This window comes from Podarcis cretensis, assembly GCF_951804945.1.
Source record: "Podarcis cretensis genome assembly, chromosome: 8".
NCBI classification, from domain to species: Eukaryota; Metazoa; Chordata; class Lepidosauria; order Squamata; family Lacertidae; genus Podarcis; species Podarcis cretensis.
Window position 1 is genome coordinate 43374952 of NC_137177.1, and position 19042 is coordinate 43393993.

The following is a 19042-nucleotide window of genomic DNA, read 5'->3' on the forward strand; positions in this document are numbered from 1 at the left end:
CACATAATTTATGTTGGCTTTTTAAAATATTATTGTTTAACTTCTGGTTTCAATTGTATGCATTTCCACCCTGCAACCTTTGGATGAAGGGCATACTATAAAAATGATAAATAAATAAATAATAAATGACTACAATACATTCTTTGTTTTGATAATACGTATCTTTAGCTCAGGGGAATATGAAGGCACTTCTTTCAGAGTTTCCTGAGTCACTGTTTCTTCACTGCAGTCATGTGTTCATGCCCTTAGTGTGGTGATTATCATTTTCCTCTAGGGCTTGTTCCTGTTTAGACAGACATGCAGGATTTTAAAAAGAAAAATCTACAGATGAGCCAAGGAGGTTTAAATGGTCTCACTTCACTTTTGATTATGTCACACTGCTTTGATTAAAACAAGAAACACCCTTTCTGCTGTGTAAATAACAGTCATGTTAATGTTCACTGAAATGACCTTATTGCAGAACACACCTGTTCATAACCGTTTATAAAAGTTCATAGCAGAAAAGAAAATATTTGAAAAACTGAAGGACTGAGCACTGGGAATATATGATTGTCACTCTCCGTCACAGAAACATGTTTAGCACCTTTATTGACCAGACACTTCTAAATTGTAAGCCAGTTTTGTGATCATGAATAGATCACTCCATTTTTGGTAAGACGTTCAAAGGACAAAGGACAATTTTCTTTCTGAATTTTCAAACCTCTTATAAAAATAAAACATGCTCAAGGACTCTTATTACAGTAACAAGTTACTGGTATTTAAATTCTTACCTTAAACTTTGTAACAATATGAACCTAACTTTGTATATGCCAGAAATATCTAGTTATAAACCTTCTATAAGCAGGAACCAGATTTCATACAGACAATTATCTCTTTTAAGATTAAATTTATGATCCAGGAACTGTAAAGATAAAGGTTGTGTCCTCTTCATTTCAAACTTGTGTCTAACCAGAAGATATGTACAAACAACAGTTCAAAGGTTTTGGTGTTCTGTTACTCACTCACTAGGTAAGCCCCTTCCCTTCCCATAGAAGTTAGGTTTGATCGAAGTACTGTATACTTAAACCCCAAGCAAACAGTTCCAACCACTCTTCCTTTGCTACTTACCTTTACTTGACTGCAGACCAAAGGAACAGGTGAGAGATTTGTTTCCTTGCTGGCGTAGGATTCTGAGGAAGAGCCCAAGGTGACTTCACACCATACATTTAAAGTATGACTTAAAACAGTTGTAGCTTTTTCTAAATGGTCTCAGCACCAGTATACCTGAAGGAGCATCTCCACCCCCATCGCTCAGCCGAGACGCTGAGGTCCTCCTCCAAGGGCCGTCTGCTAGTTCCCTCACTGCAAGAAGCAAAGTTACAGGGAACCAGGCAGAGGGCCTTTTCGGTGGCATCCTCCCTGTAGAATGCCCTCCCTTCAGATGTAAAGGAGATAAAGAATTACACAGCTTTTAGAAGACATCTGAAGGCAGCCCTGTATTGGGAGGTTTTCAATGCTTGATGCTTTTATTATTTTTTAGATATGCAGTGGTACCTCTGGTTACGTGCATAATTCGTTCTGGAGGTCCGTTCTTAACCTGAAGCTGTTCTTAACCTGAAGCACCACTTTAGCTAATGGGACCTCCCGCTGCTGCCGCGCTGCTGCTGCGTGATTTCTGTTCTCATCCTGAAGCAAAGTTCTGCACAGAATTTTGTTTATTGGTTGCCATCAATTTGATTTTAATTAATTTTTATAATGAAATGTTTTTAGAATCGTTGGATTATTTTGATTGTTGTTAGCCGCCCTGAGCCCAGCTTCAGCTGGGGAGGGCGGGATATAAATAAAATTTATCATTATTATTATTATTATTATTATTATTATTAACCTGAGGTACTATTTCTGGGTTAGCGGAGTCTGTAACCTGAAGTGTATGTAACCTGAAGTGTATGTGACCCGAGGTACCACTGTATATCTAATATATGCAGTGTAGTGGTTAAGAGCAGTAGACGTAATCTGGTAAACCGGGTTCATGTCTCCGCTCCTCCACATGCAGCTGCTGGTTGACTTGGGCCAATCACACTTCTCTGAAGTCTCTCAGCTTCGCTTGCCTCAAAGAGTGTTTGTTGTGGGGAAGGGAGGGAAAAGAGATTGTGAGTCTCTTTGAGACTCCTTAGGATAGTGATAAAGCAGGAAATCAAATCCAAACTCTTCTTCTTCTATAAGCCGCCCAGAGTGCCTGGGGAAACCCAGCCAGATGGGTGGGGTATAAATAATAAAATTATTATTCGTTATTTATTTTCCCATAGGATACACTGGGGATCATAGCTGTGCGTGGGAAATAGGGGTCTCCTAACAATTCTTAGGACCCTTAACAAACTGCAGCTCCCAGAATTATTTGTGGGAAGCCATGACTGTTTAAAGTTATATCACTGCTTTAAATGTATGGTGTGAATGTGGCCTGTCAGAAGGCACAGATATCAAATTCTTGATTTTGCACTACACTTGCTCATAAGATCAGTTATACTTCCAACTCTTATTTTAATTTCTTTAATTTCTCTTTAGTGTGAATCTGTTTCTCACGCTCCAGGTTTTTGGATAGCTGGTAACTCTTTTTAAGATTAAGGTGTGTGACTATGAATCATATTGGCCGCCTGCATAACTGTAAAACTTGCTGTCCAAAGCAATACCCATATACCCACTGTCTTTTGTTTCTGTGTAATAAACTAATATGTTTATACTTCCTGGTGTGACAAGTTCTTAGCTGAGTATATGGGTGAAAGGTATATATGCATTTTAAAAAGACACATGTCCTGACTTCACGCAAAAGGCTTCATTTCTCTCAGTAGGGTATTGCTGGCTTCATAGACATGATGTGGGTTCAAACGTACACCTCATAACACACTTTTCTGATTTCTTCTGAGTGCACTGTGCTCACTGTATGAGTCAGCCACATAGGAAGCTGAACTGACATGTTTACTCCCAGGTGATGAATTATCTCGACATAGCGGAAAATTGCTAAAGAAGTGACTCTCTTGACCCTCGCTGCTAGTAGCAATACATTTTTGAAGCTGAATTTTGTTGCATGTGTGGCGTGTCCCATCTGTGTTTGCGATGGAAGCACATGTTCAGACTTCTGATGCGGAGCAGGGAGGGGCAGCTTTATGGGGCGAACAGTTGCCAGGGGAAGAGCTAAGCTCTCCTTTCCCTCTGGCTCCTGCAAAGCTCCCTCTTCCAACAACTCTCAACCAAGAAGGACCATTGGTCTAGTAGTGTTACACGCAGAGTCTGGCCAAGATAATTTCAGATTTAAAAATAAGGGATTAGCAGCCTCGAAAATAAGGGATGAGCAGTCTCACCTGTACCGGGGACAGCCTATGGGATATTTAACAATCCAGGATAGCAGCGGGAAGCAGAGGGTAACGGCCCTGGAATAAGGGAATTTCCCGCAAAAAATGGGAAGGTTGACAGCTATGGCCAAGATCATGATGATGGAGGGACTCTTTATCTTAATGTTCTATTTTGGCTCATTTCTTGATGTGCTAGCTTTCAACTTGCAGAGCTTATGGGATGATGCTGATGCTGAGAGCCAGTGTGGTGTAACGGTCTGTTATCACGTAGGATAACATGATAAGATAACATGATAGTAGGGAGACTGGTGTCCAAAATCCCAACTCGGCCACACGGAAATCACACGCTGGGTGACTTTGCTCGGGCCAGTAACCAGCCCATCCCACCTCGCAGGGCTGTTGTGAGGATTAAATGAGAGCGAACCGTGTGGCCCACCTTGAATCCCATGGAGGAAAAAAGGGGATATAAATGCAAGGGATAATACTGGTAATGAGCCCCTCTCGCCCCGCCCTTCTTCGCTGCTTTTCCCGCTCAGGCCTGGCTTCCTAAACAATCGCCGCCTCCCCTTGGCCCCGCCCCTTTCCCTCCCCCCCTCCCTCCCTCCCTCGCGCCGCGCCTTCCTCCCCTCCCTCACAACGACCGCTCCCGTCACCCGGGGCAACGGCTTTGAGGCGGGAGGGGGCGGGCGGTGACGGCGACAGAGGCGCGGGGCGGCGAGGGGACTGTGAGCGCAGCGGAGGCCCCACCCACCTCCAAGAGCAGCGCCAGCGCCGCCGCTCAACCCCCTGGTCCGTCCGTCGGTGTGCCCTCGTCGCCGTGTTCCCCTCCTTCCCTCTCTGGGTCCCGCGTGGGGGACTGGCAGGCGGAGGAGGAGGAGGAGGAGGAGGCTGAGGCGGGTCACAAGACTTGCGGGGGGAGGAGGAAGGGGCACGAGGAACGCCAAAAGGAGGCCTTATTATGGGGTGAGTCCGAGGGGGCAGAGGAGGGGACCCGGGACGGCACTGGAGCCACGCCACGGGGACAGTAAGGGAAAGCAAGGCCAGGCGGGGGACCTCTGAGCGCGTGCAGAGCGCCCCCACAAAGTAACTGGAACTCTTACTCTGACCCGAATGTCTAGCCGAGTGTTTGCCAAACTTGGGTCACCAGCTGTGTTTGGACTACAACTCCCATCATCCCTAGCTAGCAGGACCAGTGGTCAGGGATGATGGGAACTGCAGTTCAAAAACAGCTGGAGACCCAAGTTTGGAAAACACTGGTCCAGCCCAACCTTTCTCAACCTTGGGTCCACAGATGTTGTTGGACTACAACACCCAGCATTCTTAGCCAGCAAGACCAATGGGCAAGGATGAGGGGAGTTGTAGTACATCTGTGGACCTAAGGTTGAGAAAGGTTGGGCTAGCCCAGTGTTTCCCAAATTCGGATCTCCAGCTGTTTTTGAACTGCAGTTCTCATCATCCCTGACCACTGTTTCTGCGAGCTAGGGATGGTGGGAGTTGTAGTCCAAAAACAGCTGGAGATCCAAGTTTGGGAAACACTGGGCTAGCCATACACAACTAGGATTTTTAAAAAGAAGGGTGCTCCTGACCAACCCCAATGTCTTCCCATAGGTAACTGGTGCTTTAAGACAAGGGTGTCCCTGACCGTGCACAGTCACTGCCTTCCACCCTCCTGCAGTTACTGGGACATGTCAGCATGTTCTGAAATGAGGGGCTGAACTATGGGCATGGTTGCTGTGAGAACACTTGACAGCTTGTTTTCTGAACAACAGTGTAACTGAGGGAGGAATAGTCTTCTAAAAGAAAAAGAAATGGTTTTAAATTATGCGAAGGAAGAACATATGGGGGAAGTAGGGAAAGACAGAGGTGAAGCTAAGGGTGAAGACAGCAATTCATTGTACTGCAGGGTACTCAATGTTTTTGGGCCTGAGAGTATATTTGGAAATGGAAGAAAAACTCATGGGCACCACAAGCTACCCATTTCACATAAGAACTGCCAGTGCTCAGACCCTGCTCCCTGTCCAATGCAGGCAAAACATCCCCAAAACTAATAAAACACTTTGCAGACCCCAGCATTATGTAAGGTGGGGAAAATTTTAATGCTCTTCTCTTCATTGAAGACAAATGCCTAGCAATGCAGTCTTTTCACTGGACTTTAGGAAACAGGTTTCCATCACACTTTAGAACTGATGTCTGCTTTCATTCTAAGGCAGGGGTGGACAACCTTACTGTTCCTCAGGGGCACATGTAGCTGATGGGCGATACTCGGGGAACTTGTGCCAGTTTGTGTGGCTAGTCCAGTCTTGGCAGTAGGCTGGAGCATTAACATCCACACACCCAACTTACACCCACATCAAACCACAGGATTTTTTTGGAAGATGGGGACAAAGTAATACAGTCGTAGCTTGGATCCCAAACGCCTTGTGAGTTGAACGTTTTGGCTCCCAAACTCCGCAAACACGGAAGTGAGTGTTCTGGTTTGTGAATGTTCTTTGGAACCCGAATATCCGAAGGGGCTTCCGCGGCTTCTGATTGGCTGCTGAAGCTTCCTGTAGCCAATCGGAAGCCACACCTTGGTTTCCGAGCGTTTTGGAAGTTGAACGGACTTTCAGAACAGATTCCGTTTGACTTCCGAGGTACCACTGTATAGGGATGATATCTGTAAATAAATCCCCATTTCTTTGATCTGTTTGAAGCATCTTGGGCTACTGGGTGTAGTCTTTCTGAGGGAAAGGTCCCAGTTAATTAGTATAATGTGCCACCAGTGTGGAGAGCTTGCTGCCAGATTGCTCAAGGTCAGGGGTCGACAACCTAAGGCCCATGGGCCGGAAGCGGCCCACAAAGGCTGTTTAACAGGCCCACGAGCCGGCCACTTGGCAAGTCCCTGCACACTGTGCTAAACCGACGCGGTGCGGGGACGCTCTTCTGTGGCTCCGGAAATAGCGTGTGCGCAGGCGTGATTTTCGGCCTCTTGGCATGTGCAGAAGCGATTTCTGGCGCCACAGGCATGCACAGACATGATTTCTTGCATTGCACGGGCCTGGCCTACAGAGGATCTCCGCAGGAGTGATCCGGCACATGCCCGGTAAGCCTTGCTGACCCCTGCTCAAGGTCATAGAAATGGTGCAAAAATGAACTTTGTAGTAGCAGCTGGATAGTTTTCCAGTATGTACATTATCTATTGTTGGGAAAACTAGGCCCTAGGCTGTGATTGGCAAAAATCTGCCTTGTAACCAGGCTTTTTGGTATTAAAAAGTAGCCTTTGATTTATTTGGGGGGGGGGCATTCAGATGAAGGATTGTGTTGCAACGACCTGGATGTAGCTTGCTGGTGGGATCTGTGACTATGGGGTTGGTGGTAGGGTGAGGCAAGCTAATGCTGTTCTTTTTGGTCTGTACCTGAATTCCCAAAAGTTTTTTTGTTTCTTAAATTGTAATTTTTAGTATGAAAAGGATTCTATTTTAGTCTTGTGGTCTCTTAATAAAGTATTTGTCTTTATCTATTGCTGTGGCTTCTTATGGTAGGCTTTTGTCTAAATCTGGCACCTGGTTTTCACTACTGAGTAATTTGTGGGTTTGGGGCTTGGAGAACAAGGAGTGGATATTTGGCTCTTGGCTAGATGAATTCCAAGGGCTCCAAAAAGAAATCTGAGTGTCCCCTGACTGAGATTTGGAAAACTTTTCAGGAGTGGAGGCTGGGCAGGATTGATTTCCCCTGGGCATCATTCAGCTTGGCTGCAGAGTTGAGAAATTAGCCCTGGGTAGAGAGTAATAACACCTGCTCCTTTGTTCTAGGCTAGAAAGGGTGAGATAGGAATAAGGAATGCTTACCATCATAGCTCCAATCTCAAAACAAAATTTTATTCAATCCCTTCTTTATCATACAAGTCTAGAAATAATGTAGGTGCTGTGATCCAGAGCTGCTATGCAGTTCCTGAGTCAGCAGGACTTCTGTAAGACGGGGTAAAAAAGCATGTCCTTGTATTCTGTTAAAGGATTTTAGAGGTAAAATTACTTGTTATCACCCAGCAACAGCTGATCAGTAAAAAAAGAAACATACCAATTTTGTTTCATTCATGCTATTATAAAATAAATTGTCTAACTGCAGTATTATTATTTTGTTTTAAAAAATCCTTAAAACACAGGCAGAGCGCGTGTAACCTACAGAGTCAGCAAGTGTAATGACTTCCTCTGAACAGAAGCAAAATGAAATAGAGTCTGAAAGAGTCGCTGGAAATACAAGAATTGTGGAAACAGAATTGCGCTGCACCTACCCAAATGAGAGGCGGGAGAGGAATCAGATTTACACCCTTCTAAGCATCAGTAACAGCATAAATGAACAAGAGGAAAGGTCCTTGGATTGTACTAATGGAACAGGATGGGAGGAAGCTGTGAGTAAGAATTTTATGTTGTGAACATTTATACTCTCAGTCACAAATTATCCATTAAAAAGAATCTGCTACAATATAGTGTAGTTTATAAATGGGCACCACTTGTCTCCTAGGGGCTGGTTCAAATGTAGTATCACTTGAAGCATCTTGTGTTCAAATGTGCATTCTGATGAATATAAGAATTATATCCTTGGTTTCAAATCCATCAGGTGATACCGTTGCAGAAGTCCATTTAGTTATACAGGTCTCGCTTGCTGAATCTTTTCAATATAAATGTTGCAGCTGTGGATGCATGCACCTTCCCTCACCTTAAGTTGCAATGCTACCTATGGCCCTGCCTAGACAGAGTTAGCTTTGCCTTGTCCATATATGCTGTGGAAAATCCAAGTTTGACTACTCTAGTGGACTTGGAGAGGCCTTTGGAAACTATTTGTTATCTTCAATTACTTCAGAATATGGCAACCAAACTGTTGACTGGAACAAGCCACTTGGAATGTAGCTTGCCAATTTTCGGTGGCTTCTAATTAGATTCCAAGGATTTTCCAAGATACTGGTTGTGACAGGTTTTAACATATAAAGTCTCATATGGCTTCGGACCAGAGTATCTGAAGGCTTGACTGCTCCTATATGAACCTGCTTGATTTTTAAGACATTCATCAGGGGCCTTGCTTTGGGTGCTTCCACTTTCAGATGGAAAGTGGGTGGCAATCAGATAGTAGTATCCTGGTTTTGGAAGGTTTTCTCCAGGGACAAATTGACTGGCACCTACTCTTAGCCTTTAGAATGAGGTTGATACAACTGTTATTCTCCTGAATTTTTAATAATTTTAACAATTCCTTTGCTGCTGGGTACGTTTGTTGACATTCTTATGGTTTGTATTGTAGTTCTTAAACTTTCTTAGCTGCTTAGAAAGTTTATATACTCAAATGTGGGATAAAATTATTTTAAAGAAAATATTTAAAAACAAAACTCTTGTGACACGTTAAGTCCATTTAGCGTGATAAAAACATCTGGGAGATAGACCGAGCTTTAATCCATAAAAACCTATGCCATGATAAACGTGTTAATCTTTAAGGAATGGCAAGAATCTTGTTGATCTATTTACAAAGGAATCAATAAAAATAAATTATAGGTATTAATAATTTCACCGTGTCCAGACTAAAGTCAGTGGTGTTGGGTTCCAAAATTTACATAAAATATAATCCTTAAATTAGACAATGCTTTTGATGAAATTATTATAATGATAGTATTTGTGATTTGGTTCAGGTTAGTATATGTAGCAATAATTTAATTCTTTGCTCAGGGTACTCTACACTTTCCCATTATATGTCATTTTAAAGATGTGCAGCTGGCGCTATGCATGGAAAGAAGTCAGCCTGCATTTACTGGGGCTTATGCCCAAGTAAGTCTTCATATGACTGCAGTTAATTGTGTAATTACTTTTACAGTTTTCTTGTATTTTGGATTGTGAAACAAATGTCAAAGCTTTTCTTCCTACTGCCATGCCATTGTTACTCTATTTTTAGGCTCATGTTTACTACATTTTTTGAGCTCTGCTTTGTGTCCTGATTTCTGTATCTAATTAAGAAGCCCTGTGGTTATGTCCACATGGTACTTATTTTTAGGGCTGCAATCATGCCAGTGGCTTCATCCAGAGTCCATCTTTTCCTTGTATACATGCTTTGCATTTCCTAGTTTATAACACCTTGCAAGTGTTGGGGGAAGAGAATGACCAGCAAGGTCTAGTGATGCTTTCTTGTGAGAGGGAGCAATCCGAGCCACTTTGAAGGAAGCAGATATGTACCTTCTCTTAACCTGCAGGCTGTTCCATCTATTGGTTGCTAATTTCTCATTTGTGAATAAAAGTTATCTAGCAGGTAATTATCACAACCCTGATTGCAACCCTGCTATTTTTCCTAAATTTCTCAGCAGGTTTTGTTACCATCAGTTATGATATTATTCTGGTTTATATTTCCTAGGCCATTGTGCTTCAGTTCCTATGTGGAGAGCCATTTTCAGAATGTGGTGCTGAGAGATTATCACTAATGTATTATGCAGGGATTTATTTTGTCTCTTATGCTGTTTAGAATCTCTTCTGTTTGAAAATCCTGAGGTCCTTTGGGATCCTGGAGTAAGGTGCCATCCGTATGCTGCTGACATTTTCTTGTAAAATTCAGAAGTGGTGGTGGATAAGATGAACTGATGTCTGAAATGAGTAATAATAATAATAAATTTATTATTTATACCCTGTCCATCTGGCTGGGTTGCATGAACTGGATGCATGCTAACTAACTGAAGCTCAAGATGGAGGTACTGATTATAATTGGTTTATAAGTGGTTTAGCTTGATACATTGAGTCTATTTTGGGTGGTTTTGCATTTCCTTGAAGAATTAAGTGCAGAGCTTGGAGATTTGTTTAGATCTGTTCTTATATCTGGATGCCCAAGTGAGATGTTGCATGAAGCACTTTCTGCCAGTTTCAGCTGCTATGCCAGTTTTCACCCCTCCTCTTGATGACTCTCTTATGTTAAGCTAATGCAATGTCTTCATAGAATCATAGAATTGTAGTGTTGGAAGGGACCCTGAGGATCATCTAGTCCAACCCACTACAAAGCAGGAATATGCAGCTGTCCCATAAGGGGATCGAACCTGCAACCTTGGCATTATCATGCTCTAATCAACTGACCTATCCAGACTCAGATGGAAAGGGATGCCTTAGAAGACTACTGAGAAGCCACAACTAGCTGCCTGAATGCTGAGATTCTCTTCAGAGACCCTTCTCTGGGTGTCCTTTGCCTGTTTTATATCCTACTTTTCGAGGCAAAATACATTTTAAAAACAGCTTATAATGTAGCAGAGCAAGTATAACAATTTCAAAACAATAAAAATTCAGTTCTATTAACTAAGATTCTAGTTAGGAGATAATGCATCCTGATTCAGAGCAAAAAAAATGGACTGGATCATCTCTGAAGGAGTTTGCCATAGTGTGGTCTGGTTTTGTCATAATCAGGAATGTGGCAGTAGGCTACTCTGCAGTGGTTGTCTGTCATGGGCATGAGGATGTAGTTTACGTTACTCCAGTAGACCAGGAATTATTGACCAAACAGCAAAGCTGTCCTTGAAGAACACTTTCACATAGTCAGGAGTGCATGATCCAGCTTTCCCTCTTGTAATCCTCGGGCTCATAACAGGCACCACTGGAGAAGTTACTGTGGAAGGCATTTATGCTGACAGAGTAGTAGGTGGCAGCTTTCAGAACCATAACTGTTCCAAGAAGCAAAGCTAACATAACCTAAGGGTTTGTTTACAAGAGCTCAGCCTGGCTGCTGTGATGGTACCTATTTTGGCTTTTGTATGGTACATAGGACTCCATGCTAGCAATGCCACCATGCTTCAGTGTTTTGCGTGGCACAGATTATTCAGACTTTTTTTGCTTTGGGTGAAGTTCTTTCTATTTATGACTGTCTTTACAGGTAGACCAATCAGATTTCTGGACACCAAGTACAGGGCCTTTTCAGTGATAGTCCTGCATCTTTGGATCTCCCTCCCATAAGAACTTAATTGGCCTCCTGCTTCAGAGTTTTAAATGGGCATTAAAGAGTTTTTTTTTGGTTGTTGTGTGCAACTTTTGGGGGATGGTGTTGCTGGCTTTTGTTTCATGTGCTCTATTCTGTTTTTGTTTATATTCATTGTGGTGTGGTTTTATGATACTGGTTTAAATGTGATGGTACACTGCCTTAGGAGGACTTGTCCTTAAAACTGAATTGAAAATAACTTGTGAGTTTACTGTAAGGTGCTCTGAGAAGTTCATGGTAGATATAATATTCACTATTTTTTAAAAACCCCTGAAAGGATTGATCAGAACACTTGTTGTGCCAGGGTGAGATTACGCAGCCTTCACAGCTGACTTCCTACTACTGGCAATGGGGCTGTTCTGGAGAAAAGTAACTTGTGTTTTCTAGAGGTAAAGCACCTCCAGTTGTGCACTGAAGTATAGCATAGCATAGCATAGCATAGCATAGCATAGCATAGCATAGCATAGCATAGCATAGCATAGCATAGCGTGTCTGTGGAGCATTGAAGTACAGATAATTGCTTTAGCCCATTGTCTGCTTTTTAAAAAAGCAAGTCTCTTCCTTTCTTCTATAAAATATTTTATATTTTCTATTACTTAAAAAAATAAATTCAGTACTGAGGCTAGAATCCCACTGTCCCTAGGAGGGTGTGCCAGGGGGCCATTGGATGTTTCAAATCTCCAAGTTGAGGGTGGAGAACCTCATAAGGCCTCTTCCAGCCACTGTGGAAGTCACTGTGGCCATTTGTCTTACCAATGTGAGAGTTCAAATGTTGGTTGGAGCAAAGAAAGGGGTTGGTTTGGATCTAAATCCTTTCCATATCCCTGACTCCACCCCTGCCCAATAAATAAATTGAGATAAATAAATGTCAGCCTTGGAACTGACATATGTATTTTCCTTTCTACTGGAAACATTAGGAAAGAAATAATAAAAACTTAGAAGACAAGCACTTAGAAAGGACAAATAAAAAAGAGCACCACGCTTTCCACCTTTTTGTTTTGCTACCATGTGCCCAGTAAAATGTCTTTGAGTTATTCAAATCCTCTGCCTTCTGCTGTCCCATTGGTAGGAATGCTGTGTTAGTGAAGAAGCTCTAAAGAAAGCATTAAGAACATGAATAATAGCTTTTGGTCCTCCCATTTGAGACTAAAAATTAGCCGTAATATGATATGCACAGCTTTGTTATTTAAGTAGACTGGTATGAAACAAAAGTCGGGAGTTGACTTGTGCTGGACCTTCTTGTTTAGTACTAAACTATGACTCATTTAAGGTTTACTCAACAGTCTTATCTGACTTTCTTGATAATGGGGCATTATTTTAAAATGGTCTAGGAACCTCATTTCAATTACACTTTTTTTTTAGCAGATAATATCTTTTCCTGCACATTGGTCCACAGTTGAAATTAGCTAGAGATTACCAGTAAATCTAGTTGCTCTGCTGCTTAAAATACTAACTTATATTCACATCATTTTGCTCTCAGGTCCAAGGCTGGGGCAAAACAGCCCCATTTGCTTATCTTCAGCTACAGAAGAAAGCTAGAAAAGCAAAGACAAGTGAGTCTGTCAGTGGATGCCAGTCTGTCAGTGGATGCCTTTACTGCTTAGATCTGAATCAAGTTATTGACAAAAGTTTGGAACAAGACCCCAAGGGTACAGAACCATTGAAAACTGATTTCAAATTAAGTACATGTGCTGCCACAGATCGTATTCCAGAAAAACAACAGACTCTGCTTTTACAGAGTGCAACCATAGACTCTTCTGCAACAGAAGACTCTAAAAAGGAAAACTATTATGGCAAAATATATTCTGGTCAGACATCCCAAGGAGAAAAGAAAAAAGTGTCCTTAAAGGATGCTCAAGCTACTTTAAGTGAAAGGAGATTTTTGCTAATGAAAGAGAGTCCTCTCTTCCAAGGAGAAAAGAGAACAGTGCCAATAAAGGAGTATAGTATACTGACTACAGGAAAACCCAAAACTCTAGAAACTGTGAAATACAAAGACACAAAAGGCTACGAGCCTCCCATATGTAATCATGTTGGCACTGAAACTGCTACTGTTAAGCCATCATTAGTACTACCACCTCTGAAAGATGCAACTCTCAAAACCACCCTGGATCCTTCAGCAAAGAAAAGCAAGACTGTTACTTCCCAGGCAAGTGAAAAATCATTCCATGCTGTTTCCGAGACAAGTTGCTGTGGTCAGGTTTTTAAAACCAAAGAGCAAAAGAGTGAAAAAAGAATAGACACAATGTATAATGCAGTGAAGGAGCAAATAAAAATGCATGAAATAGCCTCTTTTGACTCAAGGCTTTCCAAGACTTCATTCATCTCAAGAAACCCAGATCGTTGCTACTGGCATTGTGCATTTGCACCAGATACAAAAATGGCAACCATGTCTAATTCAATTGCACTGCGAAGACACAATCATCTCAACAGCATGCATTTTCTGCATACAAAAGGAGCGCGAATCAACAAAGCTAATGAGATGCAAGACCCTTGCATCAGAAGCAGGAGTCACACTGGAACCAAACAAGGAAATGAGTCAAAAACACAGGAGATCCCTCTGCTTTCTGGACTATTCCCTTCCTTAACGGTCAGCCGTGTTGCAATAGCTGCATTGCCCTTTAGGCTGACCTGACTTTTTAAATTGTAATTTCTTGTTGGGCTATTCATGGATTTGTTTGGAGCACTCTGTATAATGAGAAAAAATACTGAAAAGTCATTGTAAAGCAGGCTGGGCAGATTTGTTAATTTGCATAGGTGCTATTTTGAATAGAGTTGACTGCCATTCATTTCTGTACAAAATTAAAATACCAATTGATTACCTCTTACAATATGATAATGGTTTCAGTAGATCCTTAAATATGTTTAGTTGAACTAATAGAGTCTGCAGTGTAGACTCAGGCTCTCAGAGATGAGCCTTAATGTGCATTGCCTGGATGATGCCCCCAGTTTGCCAAAAACTTTTTGTCTTTAAAAGTACACCTAGCTAGTTCTTATTTAGAAAATTGCATTTCAGTACTTCCAATCCCCACTGTATGTATGGTAAATGCAAGCTACTTTGGTCTGTTTTGTTCTTATTAGTCCTTTTGCTTGGGAAGAACCTCTGCAGAAGCACCATGACCTGTGTAGTTTGTCTTCTCAAGGAATACTTGAACTACTGCACCAAACTCAGAATAGATGGGCATGGGATCAGATTTTGCCTAAATTAAGCCCGTACAATTTGGAAGTCATCGAGCCATACATAGCCACAATGCCTGTTTTTGCTCTCTGTCAAGGATGGCAATAGAAGGCTGTCAAATATCTGTCAGGTCAGACTAAGTTGCTCATGAGCTATATTTATCTCTAAGTTGTACAGTTATACAGGCCTAGACCAAGTGCTTCACCATATGGAATCTAGAAAAGTAGCAAAAATTGTCTGCGTAGTCTCTGCCACAATGATGTACTATTTTCAAGCGCCCTCCAATTTGTGCAAAGCCTTAGCTGTTTTTAGATGTTGTAAAAAGTTTATTTTTAAAGTTTTCTTTTATGTTTAATGTTCAAACAATGTGTAGATAAGACTCAGGAAGCAAAGTTAATATTTAGTTATATTTGTGTGTGTAGAATTGACTGTATATACTTCTTGATTTGTTTATGTTAGCTAGGACTTGTCCCCCTCTGCAAAATTAGGTAACTCACATTGCTTTATAATCTAGATAGCTTCAATAAAATACTTTTCTGTATGCACAGTGACAGCATGTTCCTCAGTATTTCAATCCAAGAGATTTTCCTGTCAACATCTGCCATAATTATCCTACACCTTATCTGATGCATTTGGAGTAGCAGGAAGGTAATGACATTTCTGGATATCCAATTGCAAGAGTCCCAATGTCACTCACCCATGATTCATGGAATCCACTTATATTTGATCAACTGTACAGAAACTTGTTCAAGTAGTTTTATTATAAAATCTTGCCAAATTCTTTTTAGTTTCAAACAAACAAGTTTGCACTTAAACTGATCGTAGTCCTTGAACTAAATCTTTTGAGTTCTTAATGCAAAAAAAATCTGAGAGCTGAATGGCCTTTTCCTTTTGGTTTTGGTGATGGTAGCAAGGGCTCTCACCAGGAATTCATGTGCATAAACCTCCTGCAAGAACACAGTAGGCTAGTTGAAAAAATGAACTTTTTTGACAAGCAGCTTGCTTTCTTGTTCTTAAAACAGGCATGAAATTATTTAAAGCAAAAGTGTTCAATAGCATGACCATTTTTTCAGGATTCATCAGTGCCTACAAAGAAGGGATTAAAACAGTGACTGACAGAAATGTTGTAACAAACATGCAATATCTTTAAGAAACCACACCTGTTTCTACAAGTGTGGGGCAAAGATTTTTGGGGTGAACCACCAATTAAATGGTGTGAATTCCTCACCCCCCCCCATTATAGGAGAAAAAATTGCTCGAACCATTATAAACTGTTTATTTGAAATGCCTTTTCTTGGATTGGCTGCTAGACTTAACCCTTCCTCTTGCTCCTACTACCACCTCTGTAGAAATGCTGGTTTTAGTGAACATTGTTGAAGGGCTTCCTGCTACCCTCATTGCACATCACATTTACTGCTAAGAATTGTGAAATTCTGTGCTCCAGTTTAAAACAAAACAAAACAGGGCTTAAGCAAAGTTTTGGATAATGGATGGATACAAGCAGTCGTTTACAAAGTGGTTGCTTAACCATGCTATAGCTGTAACCACTTGCTAGTCAGTTACCTGTGTGATCCTGTTAGGCCAAGTGGATGAAAGTTTTACCTCTCATACAAAATACAGACAGTTAAATGGTTGTCAGTCTTCACCTATGTAGACTTGTACCTTGTGAAATAATGGCTTTACAGAAAATATCATGTCATACTTAAGGACCCATTAATATGTGTTTTCATTTTTCAAAATTACAAGCAGAATAAAATGTCAATAAATTTTAATTCTTTGTGAGCATAAATAAACTTGAAGTTTCTTTTCTAATGATTCTATTGATGAGTGAACCAAAATAAATAGCTACTTTTCAGCGAATCTAAAATGATTGATCTTGTTACTTACCAGCTAAACCAAGTTAGTGAACTGAAAAGCTATGCTTGATAGTACTTACAAGTCATGCTTCCTGATGCTGCAGTTAGGAAAACTTCAAAAAGCAATTTGGCATTACTGTACAATGAACAAAGTATGAATTTTGTATTACTTAGTCGAGGGTGTGGTGTGGGGGGAAGGCTGTGGCCCTCCGGAGACGGCTGGACTCCAGTTCCCCTCCTTGAACACAGTGGGGCCCACTTCTGGGCAGGTATGTCCAGGGCCAGGCTGCATATTCCACTGATTTCAGTGGGAAAGATTTAAGCATGTTCAGAACGCTAACTGAAAATAAGTAGGGACTTCAATACTCAATGGTGCATGCTCCAAAATAAGTGTATATAGGATTACATACGCAAGTAAATGTGTGTAGCATTACATACTAACACAAGTGTGTATTGCTAACTAGCTTTTAAAATAGCATATATATTTAACAGTTTTTTTTCTTAGTTCTGTGGACTTTGTCAATGATAACAGTGTGGAATTTAGCTGTGATTTCATTCTTTTTTTTAAAATTGTGTGGTTTTTTTTAAAAAAATCATACTATTGATTTTCTTTTAAACACTTGACGTTTTTTTTTTTAAATCACCATTATATCAAATGTGGAAAAATAGGGGGATAACAGCATGGATAATGTACATCACAAAGAATGTGAGACTACAGCAGAATTTAATAATCACTTAGCTTTAAAAATATAGAGCCTTCTTTAGATACAAATAATCATTTGATTCCTCCCCACCCCCCGCAAATGCACCCCAAGACCATCCTGAATTTATATCCATTCAAAAAAACTTGACCAGTTCTGTGGACACCCTACTGTGATTCTGTTATACCAGAATATTTTTTGGTGATTCTCCCGGGACTCCCACACCGATGTATCCTTTAAAAAAGGACTACATCTGCTTTTACACTTTTGCCACTTTGGCAAGTGTCCCCCAGAGGGCTGACATTGGGTCTTTTTATAGGATTTCATTACTAACTTGGTTCAATAAATCATCACCAGCAGGACATACCCAATATAACATTTAGTGGAAAATTTTCATTTTTCAAATGAAAGTCCTAGAGAGCATGGAAAAGTTACCTAACATGACATTGAAAAGTTTAAGAAGAATTTAGCCAAAATTCACTACAAGTTTTGTATAGAGGTTTGGTGAAATTCATTATATTAAGTGTTTTTTGTGAAAGTGAAAGATTCACGTTTTTGGTGTGGCTGCAAGACACTGAATTTAACGGCACCATCTTTTCCCCTCCCTTCTTTCCTTCCAGGAACAAGGCTGGGGGAGAGCTACTCCTTTCACATGCTGTAAGATCCAAAAAGAGATCAAGAAACCAAGAGTAACCAAAACAGTCTCAAGCATCTCTCACCAGAATATGGTGCCTGCTAATAAGAAAAACATGGCCTGGGTAACACAGTTGGCAAGAGAGAGACAAAAAATGGACGACAAATTTACTGAAGGAGAACCAGTTTCAAGCAACAAAAAGATTGAAGTTTCGTGCATCAAACCATACAACTATGTCCCAATGATGACAGCCCATGCCGAGGGAGACAGAAAGAGAGGGAAATTAGATTCTATCCAAACATTCCTAGGTGAAAAAAGGAGCTTGCCAATAAAGGAATATGAAATCAAGTACTCACAACGGCAGACAGAACCTGACATCCTGAAATATAATGAGATCGGCCTGCCCAGAGTAATCCACGGCAATCCTCCTAACAGCTTGAGCTGTATAACCTTAAATGCATTTTTGGTCTTCAGACCAGACGAAGGCAATGTAATCAATTTGCACCTGGAGCCTCCTTCAAAGCATGAAGCAACGGCAGTCAAGAGAACCGAGGAAGAAGACAGCACGGATGCAGTCTCCTATAGCCACGTAATTAAAAAAGTAAAGCAGAAGAGTGAAAAAAAAGTTGGTATGAATAATACGGTGAAAAAGCAAATACAAAAATCATGTATCGCCCTTTGACTTGTCCATGGTGCTCAGCTATTTTGTCTCGTCTTCAAAGCTGTTTGACTTTTTCCTTTGCTTTGAATTAAGATTACATTCAAGCTATCTTCCATTCCAAATCATTGCTATTCTAAATGCAATACAAACACCTGCATGGTTTGTGCTGCCCTTGTAAAATTGTGATAGTAGCAAGGGCAATTGCATTAATAATAAGGAGTGAGCTTTAACTCAGCAGGACTGATCATCTCAATTAATTGGCAGTGACTAATTTTAAACCAGGGAGGCCAAAGAGCTGGGACTTAAGGGGTACTCTTGGTTTGTGAGGCTATTTTGGTTCTAGTAGGTTGCTATAATTCAGAATGACTATATATTAAGGTGGTTATTCTTTCTCCCAATATCTGGAGCCCCAAAACACCATGGGTGGTTTTCACTTGGCACACCTGGCCTTCCCAACTGCCCCTTTGAGTGGTAGCACAAACAGCCAGAGAAGCTCATCCCATTGGGAAGCCCTCCAGAGGACACTCCTCTGGCCCCAAGATAAGAACAACTGCCACCAGAAGGAAATCCCTCCATTCCCTATGAATGAAAGCTTTTTGCAAGACCCAAATGCTACAGGGGATACTGAAATTACTGTCTCTGCAGCAGGTCAAGGAACCATGAAGCCAATCTTACAACAATGCATGCCAGTTTTGTAAAGCAAGGATGCCTTGATTAGTTTTGA

At 41.2% G+C, this 19042-nt stretch overlaps 1 protein-coding gene across 2 annotated transcripts; it reads left to right on the forward strand.

Moving 5' to 3' along the window:
* Positions 1-4020: 4020 nt before the first annotated feature.
* On the forward strand, positions 4021-18426 carry LOC307222761 (uncharacterized protein C16orf46 homolog). Of its 2 annotated transcripts, none has more exons than XM_079988226.1 (4): positions 4021-4289; positions 7468-7713; positions 12769-13878; positions 17644-18426. In XM_079988226.1, exons 2-4 carry the CDS (start codon positions 7504-7506, stop codon positions 18337-18339), a joined length of 2016 nt encoding a protein of 671 aa, XP_079844352.1. In that variant the 5' UTR covers positions 4021-4289; positions 7468-7503; the 3' UTR covers positions 18340-18426. The 2 variants fall into 2 exon arrangements, with proteins under 2 accessions (XP_079844352.1, XP_079844353.1); XM_079988227.1 differs by having other exon boundaries at positions 12769-13437.
* The last annotated feature ends 616 nt before the right edge of the window (positions 18427-19042 follow it).